The sequence below is a fragment of the Polypterus senegalus genome, chromosome 10 (assembly GCF_016835505.1).
Source record: "Polypterus senegalus isolate Bchr_013 chromosome 10, ASM1683550v1, whole genome shotgun sequence".
NCBI classification, from domain to species: domain Eukaryota; kingdom Metazoa; phylum Chordata; class Cladistia; order Polypteriformes; family Polypteridae; genus Polypterus; species Polypterus senegalus.
In genome coordinates, this window is record NC_053163.1 from 119,152,449 (window position 1) to 119,168,904 (window position 16,456).

At 39.9% G+C, this 16,456-nt stretch overlaps 1 protein-coding gene across 1 annotated transcript in view; it reads left to right on the plus strand.

Moving 5' to 3' along the window:
* Positions 1 to 204: 204 nt before the first annotated feature.
* The window catches only part of LOC120538222 (uncharacterized threonine-rich GPI-anchored glycoprotein PJ4664.02-like), a 41,563-nt gene continuing 25,311 nt past the window's right edge, over positions 205 to 16,456 (plus strand). The window contains exon 1 of the mRNA XM_039767677.1: positions 205 to 273. Coding sequence (XP_039623611.1) covers positions 225 to 273 — 49 coding nt within the window. The 5' untranslated portion in view covers positions 205 to 224. The remainder of the gene's footprint in view (positions 274 to 16,456) is intronic.

Here is a 16,456-nt window from a genome sequence, read left to right on the forward strand (position 1 = left end):
GAATTCCTGAAGTTGAGCCAAGAAAAGTATGTCTTTATTTAACACAAATTAAATATTTCAGGGCGGGTGCACTTTGCTGAGAAAAAGAGGCGTCTAAGCACAAAACTGTAAATGGTGACTAGAAAGGTGCAAGGAGCAGCTTCTCCTTAAACCTCTCTCTGAAGTATACAGCAGACATGACATTTGGGTGATGAGGATAACTAATTCACCACAGACGTGCAGCTATGGCCCCCTTTTCAATAACTATGCTCATCTGGTTTTCACTTCTTTTTGGTAAGTCTTCAACTCTTTTTTTGTTGTTTAAATTTTTCATTTTATACAAAAAATGATTACATAAATCATCCCAAGTATAGCATTTAATAAACTGTCCAGTTCTTTATTTTGCTGCAATGCTAATTCCATTCCATGTAAAATCAAAGAGGAATGATGGCTTACTTATTGTTCAATTTCCTCCACGTTAGAATTCCAAAGTTAGTGCAGGAGTTAGCTTTTTCTATAATTTTGTCCTGCGGTGGGTTGGCACCCTGCCCAGGATTGGTTCCTGCCTTGTGCCCTGTGTTGGCTGGGATTGGCTCCAGCTGACCCCCGTGACCCTGTATTTGGATTCAGCGGGTTAGAAAATGGATGGATGGATGGATAATTTTTGTCTATTGTGTGCTTTTGCTTTTGCATACATGCTTTCAGTATATGCCTACAAGTAAATGTGCTGGAACAGCTACAGCAGGTTAATGCATTTTACGTATGTGTGCTTTCAACACAAAGTGATTGTTAGTTTGTAAAATGTCACACATATTTTCAAATCTTCATCTACATGTTTGGAATCCAGGCTCCGGCTGGCTGACATTCTGTGTGGAGTTTGTCTGTTTTATTTGTGTTCTGAAAGCAGCCTAATGTTGTTCAGTTTGGTTGATTAAAGTCATATACAGTGACGCATTCTGGCATCCACTGCGTTTAAAGATAGGCATTGATGTATGAAAATAAAATATATCTTTTGCAGTATAGACATTCATCTATTCCTTTATTAAACCCACTGAAACAAGTTTTAGGGTTGTGGGGCCCAGCATTTTAACAATGCAGCACTTGGCTTAGGGAAGCAGCTAATTCCATAGTCAGGCAGGCATATTTTATATATCATGAAGTTAGACTGATTTTCAATATTACATTAAAAATCATAGAAATGCCTAGAAATTAAGTTTTTACATTAGCTCATAGAATGCAGTAATAGTGCAATAACCAATAAAAAAAACCCTTCAAACACACACAAGAATTGCAAACAGAAAAAACAAAAACTTCTTACTTAGCTAATGATAAGAGAGCCATCAAAGTGAGGGATTTAAAAAGTGTATTACAATATGTATGAAGGAGCCTCAGTAGCATTCCTTGACAAACTTCTGCTGAATGATTCTTTTGCTGAAAGTACTCAATGCTAGTGTGTTGTAGAGAGGATGTTAGCTGTTTTCATAAAGGTCATTCATTTTTTTCTTTATTTTCTCCTCTGCTACTGAGACTGCCTTCTTAATCAGCTTGTTGACTTGGTGGGCCTATCTTGATGTGATGTTATTAACCCAGCAGAACACAGAATTGAAAATGAGATTGTCCATCACAGAGTTGTAGAAGATGTAAAGGATGTCTCTGCACACATTAAAGGGGTGCAGTCTCCAAAGAAAGAAGTGTTTGCTCTGCCCTTTCTTACATAGTCCCTCTGTGTTCTGAGACCAGTCCAGCCAGTAATTGATGTGAATTCTCAGGTGTTTGTAGCAGTGGACCACCACTACATGCACTCCCTAAACAGTGATGGGGCATAGAGGCTCTTTGGTGTAGTGAAAGTCAATAATCTTGGTTTTGCTGATTTTAAGTCACAGACAATTCTTTCTGTACCAGGAAACAAAGTTCTCCCCTGACTCCAATACTCTTGTCACATCCCCTTTATCGATACACCTCATAAGTGCAGAATCATCTGAGAATCTCTGAAAGTGACCTGATCTGCTGTCATATTTATAGTGGGAGGTGTGCAGGGTGAAGAGAAAAGGAGACAGGACTGTTCCTTGTGTTGCTCCAGTGTTGATTGCACCCATATCAGAAACACATTTCTTGATCCTCACAAACTGTGGTATGCTCCATAGTTGGTTCATTATAGAGGGCACCATTTTCATCCATTTGTATTTGCCTGAGTTTACCACTTAACAGAAGTTCATGGATGACACTGGATAAATTAAATAACAGAATCCTTACATTTCCCTGTCCGGTATACAATCAGTGTTATTTATTTAATATTTTCAGTCCCCTAAGTAACCTTTATTAGGTACACATACCCAGTCATCAGGTTTGGTTTCAAAGTCAGTTTGTACTTTTTCATGTGCTCTGTGATGAGTGTTTTTTGTTCTTCTGGGTTACTTTCAGATTGACCAGCTTCATGTTGTAATGTCTTTCTTTCATTTTTCAAATGCAACAGTATGTCTTTAAACTTGAGAAACCAAGCCACTGCTTTCTTTAAGCGTACTCATTCGGAGAAGTACGTGATGAGCTTATTTATAGGTATGGTAATCTCTTCTACACTTGTCATGTTAACTACACAGATTTTAATATCTGGATTATCTTCGGAAAGTGAATCATTCAGTTGTTCTGGTCTTTTTGGCCACTCATGTTCTTCCATTAATAAGAAACTTGGACCTTGTGACCATGTGGTGTTTTTGAGAATGTTTTCTATACTTATCCCTCTTAATGCTTGATCAGCTGGATTTAGGGAAGATATAACATACTTCCACTGTGAAGGTTGTGAATGATCTCTGTTTACTGTGATTCTGTTGGTAATAAAGGTCTTGAATCGATGGTGCATTTGTGGTGACTTTATGGTTCTAAACCATGCAGGTTTGATGCATCTACTCACTAGTAACTGCAGGTCATCCATTCATTTTTTTCCATGTTTGAATGTATTTGAAATCCATTTCATCCCACCCACATTTCTCTTTGCACAAATATCTTAAGATACAGTAAGCTTTGTTGGCAGTATAGCAGGTACTAAAAATCTGAGAGAGTCACAGGCTGAGCTAACAACAATACTAATAGTATACCACTCCTTGTAGCGGGCTTGTCTTGTAACTTTGTCTGAAATTTGAAAGTGTCCATTTCTGTGCAGCACTGGATGCCCAGGGTACGTTTTATTGGGAGCAGACTGTGGCTCAAGTCTAACTCCTTTTATTCATGAGGTTTGTCTTCTTCTGGAAGACAATAAGACTGCTCTGCTGTTATTCATCCACTTGGTCATGTGGAATCTCCTTCTGAGGCATAGTACTTGGAAATCTTTTGCCAGCTTTATTGCTTGCTGTTCTGTTATCACAGACTTTAAACAGTCATCTGTGTAGAGGTTATGGAGCACAGTGTTCCACAGGAAATGTATATCTGGCATCTTCAGTTGTTCTATGCAAAGCATAAGAAGCACAACTGGGTGAAGAAGTAGCACCAAAAAGATGTACTGTCATTTTAAATTCTTCCAAGTCTTTTCTTAGATTACCTTAAGGCCATCAGAAAAAGTGTAAAAGATCAGTGTCTTTATCTGGAACTATAACTTGGTAGAACATTGATTTAATATCTACCATTAATGTCACTGGCTCCTCTCTAAATCTTGTAAAGACACCAATGAGTATGTTAGTCGGTGCCTTTCAGTAATTGTTTGTTAAGTGAAGTCCCTTGGTAGGTGGCTGTACAATCAAAGACCACTCAAATTTTATTTTTCTTTGGCTAAAATCAACATAGTAGATTTTAGGCAGTCTTCATGCCTCTTGATAAACCACTTCTGACCTAAATCAAGGACAGGCATGAACAAGCTCTTGTGGATAGCCTCTAGTGTACTGCTCTAGAAAGTGCAGTTTATCTCTGTACCTTTCAAACACATTGTCCACAGCATAATCAAAAGCTCTAATGAATGACATGTATCTTAGAGGATCACCATTAAATACTGGTACTTTTGTATGTGACGCTGGAGGTTTATCTTGTTTCTCCCTTTGCTGAGCTAACATTTTAGTATCTTCAGGAACTGCCTTATGACTTTCATTGACAAGTCCTCAGATGGTAGTTTCCAGTTCCAGTTCAAAGTGTTCCGATGAAAGTTTTCTGATGAAAAAATGTAGCTGTGTTTATCCAAAGTTACCAAAGTTCTGCAGCTTTTAGTTTGCTTCATAGGATGATTTAAGCACCAGTGTGACACATAATCAAATAATTCCACAGACAAAATATCTTAATTGTAAAAGGTTTAGTAAAATTTCAAGGAAAAACAGTTCACAAAAAAGAGAGAAAAAATTGATATAGTAAAGAAATGAAATTCTTGTTTTTGAAAAGCTCTGTTTAAGGCTTAAAAATCTTGTTTCGTTTCTCTAAATTTGGTCATACAGTCGTACTTGTGGCACGTTAGACACGGTCTGAAAACTGCAAACATTATCTAATAGTCCTTGCTAGCAGTACGACTATTTCCTAACTGCCTTAATTAACACTCAGCTCTACAGATATAGCAAGAAATTTCTATCACATGTTAACTTACGGGGGTAAAATGCTATACCATATTCTAGGTATCTATAAGAAACTAATGTTCTATAGAAATCAAGCAAACTATATATGAATTTAACATCAAAAATTAACTTTCTAAGATTGTCTCTTACACAAGACCTTATTCTGAAGGGGTTTGTCAACAGCAGAAAAGCACACAGGATGCAACCTTCAAAAGTGGCGGTCCAGCTCCCATCTCCAGGTCAAAAGAACACAAAGTCCTCCTCATCAATGGGGTTCTATGGCTCGGAAGATTGTAGATTGGACCCTGGAATAACAAACCAAACCCTCACTAAAAGGCACAGAAGGCACTAGATTTAAAGCATGTAATCATACAACCTACAGTGGATTCAGAACATATTCAGACCCCTTCACTTTTTTCAAAGTTGCATTATGCTAAAACCAGTTCATTTCAATTTTCCTCCATTAAGCAGCATTCAATATCCCAGAATGACAAAGCATAAACAGGATTTTAGAAAATTCTGTAAATGTATTAAACATAAAAAAATGGAAATCTCACAATGACACAGGTATTTAGACTCTTTATTCAGTACTTACTTGAAACTCTTTTGACAGCAGTTTCAACCTGGTGTCTTCCTGGGTGTGAAATGACAAGCTTTGGACAGCTGGATTTGTCTATTTTCAGCCATTTAGCTCTGCTGATTCTCTTAAGTTAAGTCAGGCTAGCTGGAAACCATCAGTGGACAGCTCTTTTCAGATCTCTCCAGTGATGTTCAATTCGGTTCAAGGCTGAACTCTGAGTGGGGAACTCAAGGACATTCACGTAATTGTCCTTAAGCTTACTACTATGTTGTCTTTGCTTTGTGCTTATTGTCATTGTCTATTTTGAGATGCAGAAGACCCTGGAGTAGGTTTTAAATAGTGATGTCGCTGTACTTTGCTTTGTTCCACTTTCCCTGAACCCTGTATATTCTTCCATTTTCTGCTGCTTTAAAACAATCCCACAGCATGATGGTGCCACCACCATGCGTCACTGTTGGAATGGTATTGCACGAGTAATTAGTGGTGCCTGTTTTTTTTAGACATGACAATAATCTGATTTATCAGACCAGAGAATCATGTTTCTCACTGTCTGAGAGTCCCCTAATTGCCTTTTTGCATACTCAAAGTGGTCTACTGGCCACCCTGTTATAAAACCCAGATTGATGGAGTGTTGCAGTGATTGAGATAGATAGATAGATAGATAGATAGATAGATAGATAGATAGATAGATAGATAGATAGATAGATAGATAGATACTTTATTAATCCCAAGGGGAAATTCACATAATCCAGCAGCAGTATACTGATACAAAGAAACAATATTAAATTAAATAATAATAAAAATGAAAAGAATTAAAATAAAATTAATGTTCGCATTTACTCCCCCGGGTGGAATTGAAGAGGAACGATCTCATCAGTCTGTCAGTGGAGCAGGACAGTGACAAAAGTCTGTCACTGAAGCTACTCCTCTGCCTGGAGATGACACTGTTAAGTGGATGCAGTGGATTATTCATGATTGACAGGAGTTTGCTTAGTGCCCGTCGCTCTGCCACAGATGTTAAACTGTCCAACTTTAATCCTACAATAGAGCCTGCCTTCTTAACAAGTTTGTCCAGGCGTGAGGCGTCTTTCATCTTTATGCTGCCACCCCAGCACACCACCGCTAGAAGAGGGCACTCGCCACAACCGTCTGGTAGAACATCTGCAGCATCTTACTGCAGATGTTGAAGGATGCCAACCTTCTCAGAAAGTATAGTCTGCTTTGACCTTTCTCACATAGAGCATCAGTATTGGCAGTCCAGTCCAATTTGTCATCCAGCTGCACTCCCAGATATTTAAAGGTCTGCACCCTCTGCACACAGTCACCTCTGATGATCACAGGGTCCATGAGGCGCCTGGGCCTCCTAAAATCCACCACCAGCTCCTTGGTCTTGCTGGTGTTAAGGTGTAAGTGGTTTGAGTCGCACCATTTAACAAAGTCTTTGATTAACTTTCTGTACTCCTCCTCCTGCCCACTCCTGATGCAGCCCACAATAGCAGTGTCATCAGCGAACTTTTTGCATGGCAGGACTCGAGTCATATTGGAAGTCTGATGTATATAGATTGAACAGGACCGGAGAAAGTACAGTCCCCGGCGCCCTGTATTGCTGCACACAATGTCAGACCTGCAGTTCCCAAGACGCACATATTGAGGTCTGTCTGTAAGATAGTCCACAATCCATGCCACAAGGTGTGAATCTACTCCCATCTCAGTCAGCTTATCCCTAAGGAGCAGAGGTTGGATGGTGTTGAAGGCGCTAGAGAAGTCCAAAACATAATTCTTACAGCACCACTGCCGCTGTCCAGGTGGGAGAGGGATCGATGAAGCATATAGATGATGGCATCCTCCGCTCCCACCTTCTCCTGGTATGCGAACTGCAGAGGGTCGAGGGCGGACGGACCTGTGGCCTCAGGTGGTGAAGCAGCAGCCGCTCCATGGTCTTCATCAGATGTGACGTCAGAGCAACAGGCCGGAAGTCATTCAGCTCACTAGGACGTGATACCTTTGGGACAGGAGTGATACAAGATGTTTTCCAAAGCCTTGGGACTCTCCCTGTTCCAGGCTCAGGTTGAAGATGCGCTGTAGAGGACTCCCCAGTTCCAACGCACAGGCCTTCAGCAATCGTGGCGATACACCATCTGGACCCGCTGCTTTGCTGGCACAAAGTCTTTTCAGCTCTCTGCTCACCTGGGCTGCTGTAATTGTGGGTGGGGATGTCTCACCTATGCTGGTATCAGCAGAAGGATGGTTGGAGGATGCAGTACTCGAGGTGAGAGTGGGTTACTGTGATCAAACCTATTAAAGAAGTTGTTCATTTGGTTTGCTCTCTCCACGTCTGTCTCGATGGCGGCACCCCGCTTCGAGCTGCAGCCAGTGATAATCTTCATCCCATCCCACACTTCCTTCATACTGTTGTTCTGCAACTTCTGCTCCAGCTTTCTCCTGTACTGCTCTTTCGCCCTGAGCTGGACTCGGAGTTCCTTCTGCACGCACTTCAGCTCATGCTTATCACCACCTTTAAAAGCCCTTTTCTTCTGGTTCAAAAGGCCCTTGATGTCACTTGTAATCCATGGCTTGTTGTTAGCATAGCAGCATACTGTTCTTACTGGAACTACAATGTCCATACAGAAGTTGATGTAATCAGTTGTGCATTCAACAGCCTCTTCAATGTTCTCACTATGTGACCCAAGCAATATATCCCAGTCTGTAGTTCCAAAGCAGTCTCTCAGAGCCTGCTCTGCCTCAGGGGACCACTTCCTGAATGAGCGTGTGGTTGTAGGTAGCGCCCTCACTCTTGGTTTGTATTGAGGCTGAAGCAGAACCAGGTTATGATCTGCTTTCCCAAGCACAGGCAGTGGGGTGGCGCTGTATGCGTCTTTAACGTTTGCATATAGTAGGTCAATAGTCCTGTTTCCCCGAGTGTTACAATCCACATACTGGGAGAAGGCAGGTAATGTTTTGTCCAGCGTTACATGGTTAAAGTCTCCAGCGATTAGCACAAGTGCCTCAGGGTGCTGCGTTTGTAACTTAGCAACTGCGGAATGGATGATGTCACTCGCCATCTCGCGCTCGCTTGAGGGGATGTAAACAATAACAGCAATCACGTGTCCAAACTCTCTGGGCAAGTAATAGGGACGCAGACTTACGGCCAACAGTTCGATGTCCCTGCAGCAAGTGGAGATTTTAACGTTTACATGTCCTGAGTTGCACCACTTTGTATTGACATAGAGAGCGAGTCCTCCTCCTTTCTTCTTTCCACAGGTACTTGCGTCTCTGTCCGCTCTAACTGTGGTAAACCCGGGTAGCTCCACGTTAGCATCTGGGATGATAGATGTTAGCCACGTTTCACTAAAACACAGCAAGCTGCATTCTCTGTAGGTTCTGACATTTTTCACCAGCACAGCCAGTTCGTCGATCTTATTTGGTAGTGAGTTTACATTTCCCAGGATCACAGAAGGCACCGACGGTTTATAACGCCATTTTCTCTCAAGTTGTCTCGATTTAATCTTATTTTTATCTTTGCGCTCGCTGCCCGATATCGTCTTCTTACCTCGTCAGGTAAATAAGGAACCACACCGGCATAAGCATTTCTTCTCAGTGCTTTAAGCTGACTACTTGAATAGGCGAGTGTAAAAATCCATGTCAAATAGTAAAATAGTAAAAATGTGTAAAAAGTGTCCAGGGAGCAATTCCACATAAAAGAAAGTGGTAGAAGTGATCAGTGAAATAGAGAAAAATAGAGATAAAAAGGTAAAAAAATAAAGTTGTATACGGAGCTGCTGGAAAGGCTGCCACTCGGATGCGGCGCCGGAAATAGAAGGGATTGTTGTCCATCTGGAAGTTTGTTCCGTCTAAACAAAAGTTCTATTTTTGTCATCCTGGGTGACCATTATGTTCTCGGTCACCCCTCTTACCTTGGCCTTTTGTCATTGATTGATCAGTTTGGCCATGCAACCTGCTCTAGAAAGAGTTGTGGCTGTTCCAGACTTCTTTCATTTAAGAATAATGATGGCACCTATGCTCTTGAGCACCATTAATACTGTATGAATTGTATGTAGCCTTCCCCAGATCCGTGCATATACAAAATCCTGTTTCTATGCTGTGCAGGCAGTTCCTTCAAGAGCACGGCTTGGTTTTTGCTCTAATACATATTGTCAGCTAAGGGACCTTATAGAGGCTGGTATCTGACTACAGCTGGACTCCAAACAAAGTGTAGAGATATCTCAGTAATGAAAAATAGAATGGGATGCACCTGAGGCAGATCTTAAGTGCCACAGCAATGGGTCTGAGTACTTGTTTCATTGTGGTATTTCATTTTTTCATTTTTAATACATTAAAAATATAATTTTTTAATTAATATTCAATTTCTAAAATCCTGCTTTTGCCATTATGGGTATTGAGTGTTGAATGATGTGAAAAAAAAACAAATTTAAATAATTTTAGCATAAGACTGAAACATGGCAAAATGTGAAAAAAATATCAAAGGGACAGAATACTTTCTGAATCCCCTGTATGTCAATGTCAAACAGTTCTTTGTTCCATTATTAGGCCATTTTTCTACAATTGTTATAGCTTTGCTGGGATTTTAATGATTGCCATAAGAATTGCATATGTAATCAAGTTTACATAAGCTGCAGAGCTCATGCCTGCATTCTCCAAATATTTGTGGTCTTATTATATGTAAAACAATAGCTTAATTTAAATATGTTACAATATAATACAATACAATCAAATTTTCTTACCTGTCTTAAGGATCAATGTTGCCTTATTCCTTAAAAAATTGCAAATATTACTATAGCCAACAGAAGTGTTTGTCAATGAACTGCTAAGATTTTATTTCTGTAAAAAAACAAGCAGTTCAGTTAAGGTCAGCAGTTATGTTTAGTATAATTAATATTTCTCAGAAACTATTCAAACAAGGAAGCATACCGCTCGTTAATGATACAAATTTCGCAACAGTGTCATTTGGTGGCACACTCCAGTTACCAGTGTGGGTTCCCCTTTGAAGTATGGACCCTGTCAGCCCTGTCTTAGGCTGAAGGTCATCTTTCTGACCCCTCTGTCCTGACGGCCTCTTACAATACTATAGTACATACAATACATATATACATACAAATGCTGCAATAGCCCTGTAACCAAGGTTTGTTCTTGCCATGACCCAAATCATGCTGAATACATACAGTTTCAAGCAGCAGGGATTCAACTCCTTTTTACATGCAAGACTCTCTTTTTACATTTTTGCCCACTTTTTCTCAGTTTATAAATATATATATATTTTGTTTTCTGCTATTGATGGTAAATACCAATACCTGGTATTTCCTCATTCTTTCAGAATTTAAATGACAGAAAAGGAATATAAGCCAAAAAACACAAATAAATTCCATTAAACATTAAGATTTACCTGAAACACTACCCAAGATATTTTAAGTAAGCATGTGTCATTAGCATTACATTTGAGCTGACATAAATAGGGCAGTTTGCTTAATGCAAGTCTCAGGCTTTGAAAAAAATGCAGGTTGTGCTAAAGGGAACTCTCCGCAAGGCCTGCAGCATTGTGCAAGACCCCTTACACCCCTCACATGGATTTTTCACATTTCTGCCATCCAAGAGAAGATACTGCAGCATCAAAGCCAGATCTGCCAGGCTGCAGGAGAGTTTTTACCCCCAATCTATCAGACTCCTTCACACCATGCTGCCCCCTGGGATCTTCCACACAGCTTCAACCACCTCTAAAAACAGAACTTTTATACATGCAAGCCACTTTCCTGCAAACAACAACAACATTCTATTATATAGCACATTTTCATACAAAAAGTAGCTCAAAGTGCTTTACATAATGAAGAAAAGAAAAATAAAAGACAAAATAAGAAATTAAAATAAGACAACATTAGTTAACATAGAAAAGGAGTAAGGTCCGATGACCAGGGTGGACAGAAAAAACAAAAAAATAAAAAAAACTCCAGATGGCTGGAGAAAAAAAAAATCTGCAGGGGTTCCAGGCCACGGGACCGCACAGTCCCCTCTGGGCATTCTACCTAACATAAATGAAACAGTCCTCTTTGGATTTAGGGTTCTCACGGAGTCACTTGATGTTGATGGTCATACAGACTTCTGGCTTTTAATCCAACCATCATTGTTGGAACATCACAGTACTTTGAGTAAGGACACCGGAAGAGAAAACAGAAGAGAGAGTAGGGGTTAGTACAGATTTTAGAGCCACCATTAATAGTTATTATAATGAGTTGGATATACAGAGTATCAGGATTTTAATTACAGTGAAGTTATGAGAAGGCCATGTTAAAGTAAAGCAAAGACGAGTGGGCATGTAGAAAAGAACTGAAAATCTTATACTGACCTTTAAGTATTTGGATACTTTTCATATCCTTCTACTGTGAAACATTCCGAGCTGTCATTGTTTACATGTCTTAAACCTATCACACACTGATAATTTCTATATTATCTATATCTATTATTTATTTATTATATTACATACCTATTGACTACTGTATATTTATGTATCTATATTGCAAATACCATACATTAGATCAATGTTCATATTGCTAACTACACGTTGCTGCTACTTCTTTGTCTTGTCTTTGCACAATGTCTTGTCTTGTGTTTTAATTTGAAATTTAAATTTTAATTCTATTTTTAATTTATTATTTGCACGTCATGTTGTTACTCTGTGGACCCTGAGCTTTGCAGTTGTGTCTATCTGTATACTTGTACAGTGGAACCTCGGTTCACGAACGTCCCGGTTCACGTACAACTCGGTTCACGACCAAAAAGATCGCCAAACTTTTGCCTCGGTTCACAACCACACACTCGGTATACGAACAAGCCAGGTTCCCTTGCCTGCCTGCAAGCTGAGCTGAAAGAGAGAGAGAAAGAGAGAGAGAGAAAGGGCGAGCGAGCACGTGCCTGCTAGGGAGGTGGAGGAGGAGATTGCTGCACGTGTTTGCTGAACAAGCCAGTTTCCCTTGCGTCCTCAGTTGAGAGAGAGAGAGAGAGAGAAAGGCGAGCGAGCACGTGCCTGCTGGGAAGGGGAGGAGGAGATTGCTGCACGTGTTTGCCTGCCTATCTGTAGGCTGTAGTGCAAGCGAAAACATCCCCCTCCCCCCACAGGCAGCCTGAGAGAGAAGAGAGCGCCATGCTTTTCATTTAAGCAAAGCCGCTCCTTGTTCATTGTTTTCAATAAGACGTGCACTCTCTTTGTGCTCTACAGTATTTCGTGTGCTTTTGCAGTTAACTATGACTTCTAAGCAAGTGGAGAGTGGTCAGAAGAAAGTTTTGAAGAAAATTGAAATCGAAGTAAAGAAAGAAATTACAAAAGGTGGAAAAAATGTTTACCAGTTTACTCATTTACCAATCGGAGAACCCTCGTGCTTTCAAGCAGCATAATGTAAACAAAGCCAGACTGCCAGTAATGTGGAGGGTCACAAGAACGTTCTTTTTGGAATGGCTGCATGAGGCTTTCACTCCCACCAGCTAAACAGCTAAAAGCACCAGAAACCCAAGAAATCACAAGAGAGAAAACACCTGAAGGAAAACACTTCATGCCAGAACTTGTTTCATGCAAGGTTAGTTTTCTTGGTGGTTTTTGTATTACGGATTTTTCAAAAGTAATTTTTTTAGTTCATAATGCGATTTGTTGCAATGTTATTTTCTCTTTTTCAAATGTTCGCTTTTTTCCTTGTGCTTAAAACTCATGAAAGGTTTACAGATGGAGTTTTTCATAGCGATTAGGTGCGATGTTACATTTCTCTTTTTCAAATGTTCGCTTTTTCCTTGTGCTTAAAACTCATTAAAAATTGTTTACATGGAGGACTTCATCGTGTGATTTGTTGCAATGTTACTTTTTTGGTTGCTTGCGAGTTGGTTTTTAAATGAAGTTCGGATTTGTGCGATGTTTTTTCTGCTGTGCTTAAAACTCATTTTAAAAACATTGTTTACAGCGATCACGCTTTAGGTTTAATAGCGTGATCTCCTGCAATCTCACTTTTTTGTTTGCTTGTGAGTTGGTTTTTGCAAGTGCTTCGGATTTTTTTTTCTGCTGTGCTTAAAAGTCATTTTAAAAAAAATGCTGCGAGCACGTGCTACAGAGAGATTAGAGAGCCGGGCAGCTGACAGGGAAGGGATTGGGGGGACGGATAGGTGGGTGTGTGTGTGTGTGTGTGTGTGTGTTTGTTTGTGCGCTCGCGCTACACAGAGAGAGAGCGCGTGAGCGAGCCAGCTCCTGTAGCTGATCAGGGAGCCTGGGTGTTTTGTGTCAGTGTTATTCAATGTTTTTACATTAGTTTACTATTACACTGTGGATTCTATGGTGTAATTAACTATATTTGTGCTTAATCTTTACATATTTTTACATATTTACATACAGTTTGTATGGTCTGGAACGGATTAATTGTATTTACATACAATCCTATGGGGGAAACTGCTTCGGTTCACGACCAACTCGGTTTACGACCAAAGTTCTGGAACGAATTATGGTCGTGAACCGAGGTTCCACTGTATATGGTTGAGATGACAATAAAGTTCACTTTGACTTTGACTTGACTAATACAATAGCTCATCCTTATTTCCAGTTTTTTCAAGTATGCAAAAATGTATTGTGGACGCTAGAGGGCACTGTTGCACCATGAAACCCAACCTACAGACGTTCAGGGCACACTGTATAAAAGCACCACAATCTCCGCAATTCACCAATAGCAATAATCAATAATCACAATTATACAATCTTCCACTCTCAGCAGCTCCGTCACACACCCTCCCAACTCCGGCTCAGCATGCTGGTTGTTGATCAGTCCTTTATATTCCTTGACCCAGAAGTGTTCTTCTTCTTCTTCCTGGTTAAACGACACATCATCACTCCTCAAGCAGCCCGGAAGTACTCTGGGCTTCCATCTTCCTGACTCCAAAGTACTTCCAGGTTGTAGGAAAAGTATGAGTCCCCAGGTCCTTTAAGAGCTCCCCCTGGCAGCACCCAACAGGGCTGAGAAAACAGACTCCATGTCCCATGATGCCCTGAGGGAATCCAGGATACAGTTACCATCCAGGGGAGCTGCCACCTAGTGTCCTGGGGGAGGCAGTGTCCTGGAAAGGCTGCCGTTCTCCACTCTTCCAGTTTTGGGACCTCCTGGCCGGATTGAGCTGCCGGCGGTCAATCACAGTATTTATTATGTAAGCAAAATCTTGAAACATCACCATGAAGACAATACCACAATATCAGTTCTTAGAAATGATGCTTTAACACCTGTGCATTTAGGGTTTTTGTGTGATACTTTCAGATTTGTTTAAGCTCTGTCTTCATATGACCCACTCAGGGTCATTCAGCTTCTGGCTGTGATGTCACTTCAGTGCTGTTTAGACTATACTTTGAAGTTGAAGGTCCAGTAAAATGTGGGCCACAACCCTCAAATAGGTTATTTGCAAGAGCATATTTAAAGTGAAAATTTTGTTAAAACCAGTACAAAATGTAGATTCATTTCTTATCTGTCCCATTTCAAAGGTTATACTACAACTAGGGGGTTCCCCCCTGCTTGCTTCACTCACCAGCCACTTCGTGTCTCTGCTGATCGCGTTGTGAAGAGGGGGGATGAACGCACCCCAAGGAGACACAGTTGCTCTTCTGAAACCCCCTCTTAAACAGTGATACAATGGGAAACAAATCCATTTTTTTACCACCTCTTTGCTGCTGCTGCTGCTGCCATGCTGTGTGATCTGCATTTCATGCAGCGCTTCGAACATTTAAAAGCCTGTACAGCAGCTGTCCTTTTGTCTCACTGTCTTGTCTCTCTTCTCCCCCAGACATTCTCAAACACTATTTGATCTCTTTTCGCTGTTCCATTATTTCACCAAGTAATATTTTCCATTTGTTTGCACTAATGCAATCTTTACTATCATTTGTTGAGACTTTGAATTTCCTACTTCCATTATCTCTAACCTGCTCTGCATTTGTATCGCGGCAACATTTTTGAATTCTTTACGATGTTCTACTTTGTCTTTTTCTGGCCCTGGGCATGTTTAAATCTCTTTGCACAAAAAATTTTTAAAAGCTGAGAGCACAGGAAGTGTGTCTGCCAAAAGCGTTTCAACAACTGAAAGGTTAGATGACCTGGTATGACATGACTTGACCATCTCACGGGATATGAAAGTGTCTCTCTCTTTCTCTTTTCAAAAGATCTCTCTTCAAAAGATCACATCTTGTTGCTGGAAAAAGTCTCTATTTGTCCCAAGATTTTTTTTTTATAATAGATATATATCTATTATATAAAAAATCCTGCAATGAGACAAGACTTTTTTGAAGAGATTTTTTCAAGTCCCGCAAAAGAGTTTTTTGACATGAAATTTTTTCAAGTCACACCCTCCACTCAACCATATTCAAATACGCACACGGTCCACTCACATTTCATTTATGTGAATGCTTTTGACAGACACATTTCCTGCTCTCTCAGCTTTTATAATTTTTTACTTTTTCCTCACTTTATGTTCCCAATTAAAGAAGACGTATTATGTCCAAATCTTATTGATGAATTACTTTGTACATCCCAAAGGTATATCAACAGAACAAATAAGTATATGGGCCAATCCTAGCACATAGAAACAATGAAGTCAAACAAATAACGGCAAAAATTGTTGATCGGTTGCACGACAAATTGGTTAAATGCGTATCAATAGACTATGATCAACCGTTAACAACATCCGTAACACCTTCCACCACCTGAATCACTGTTGAAAGAAGGATGTATCCAAGAAAGGTAATGTGTTACATCTTCCCCTATTAACATTAGACAACAAAGGAGATCTTGATATGCCATTTATATTAAAACATTAACCATTTCCTGTTAGAATAGATTTTGCAAAGACAATTAACAAATCGCAGAGACAAACATTTAAAGAAGTCAGTTTATTTATTAGAGAGAAAGAAATAAAATTCTCTCAAGGGCAATTATACATTGCATTGTCATGATGTAAGTCCAAACACAGAATCAAAATTCAATGCAATATTGACAAAAATTTTATTAAAAAAATTGTTTTAACTGAAGTGGCTTGTGAGTAGCACCGTCCCAGGGGTTGGCTAAGCCCCATAGTATATATATATCCATCCATCCATTTTCCAACCCGCTGAATCCGAACACAGGGTCACGGGGGTCTGCTATATATATTACTAGCAGAATACCCGTGCTTCGCAGCGGAGAAGTAGTGTGTTAAAGAAGTTATGAAAAACAAAAGAAAAAATTTTAAAAATAACGTAACTTGATTGTTAATGTAATTGTTTTGTCATGGATATGAGTGTTGTTCTCATATCTCTCTCTCTCTCTCTCTCTCTCTCTCTATATATATATATATATATATATATATATATATATATATA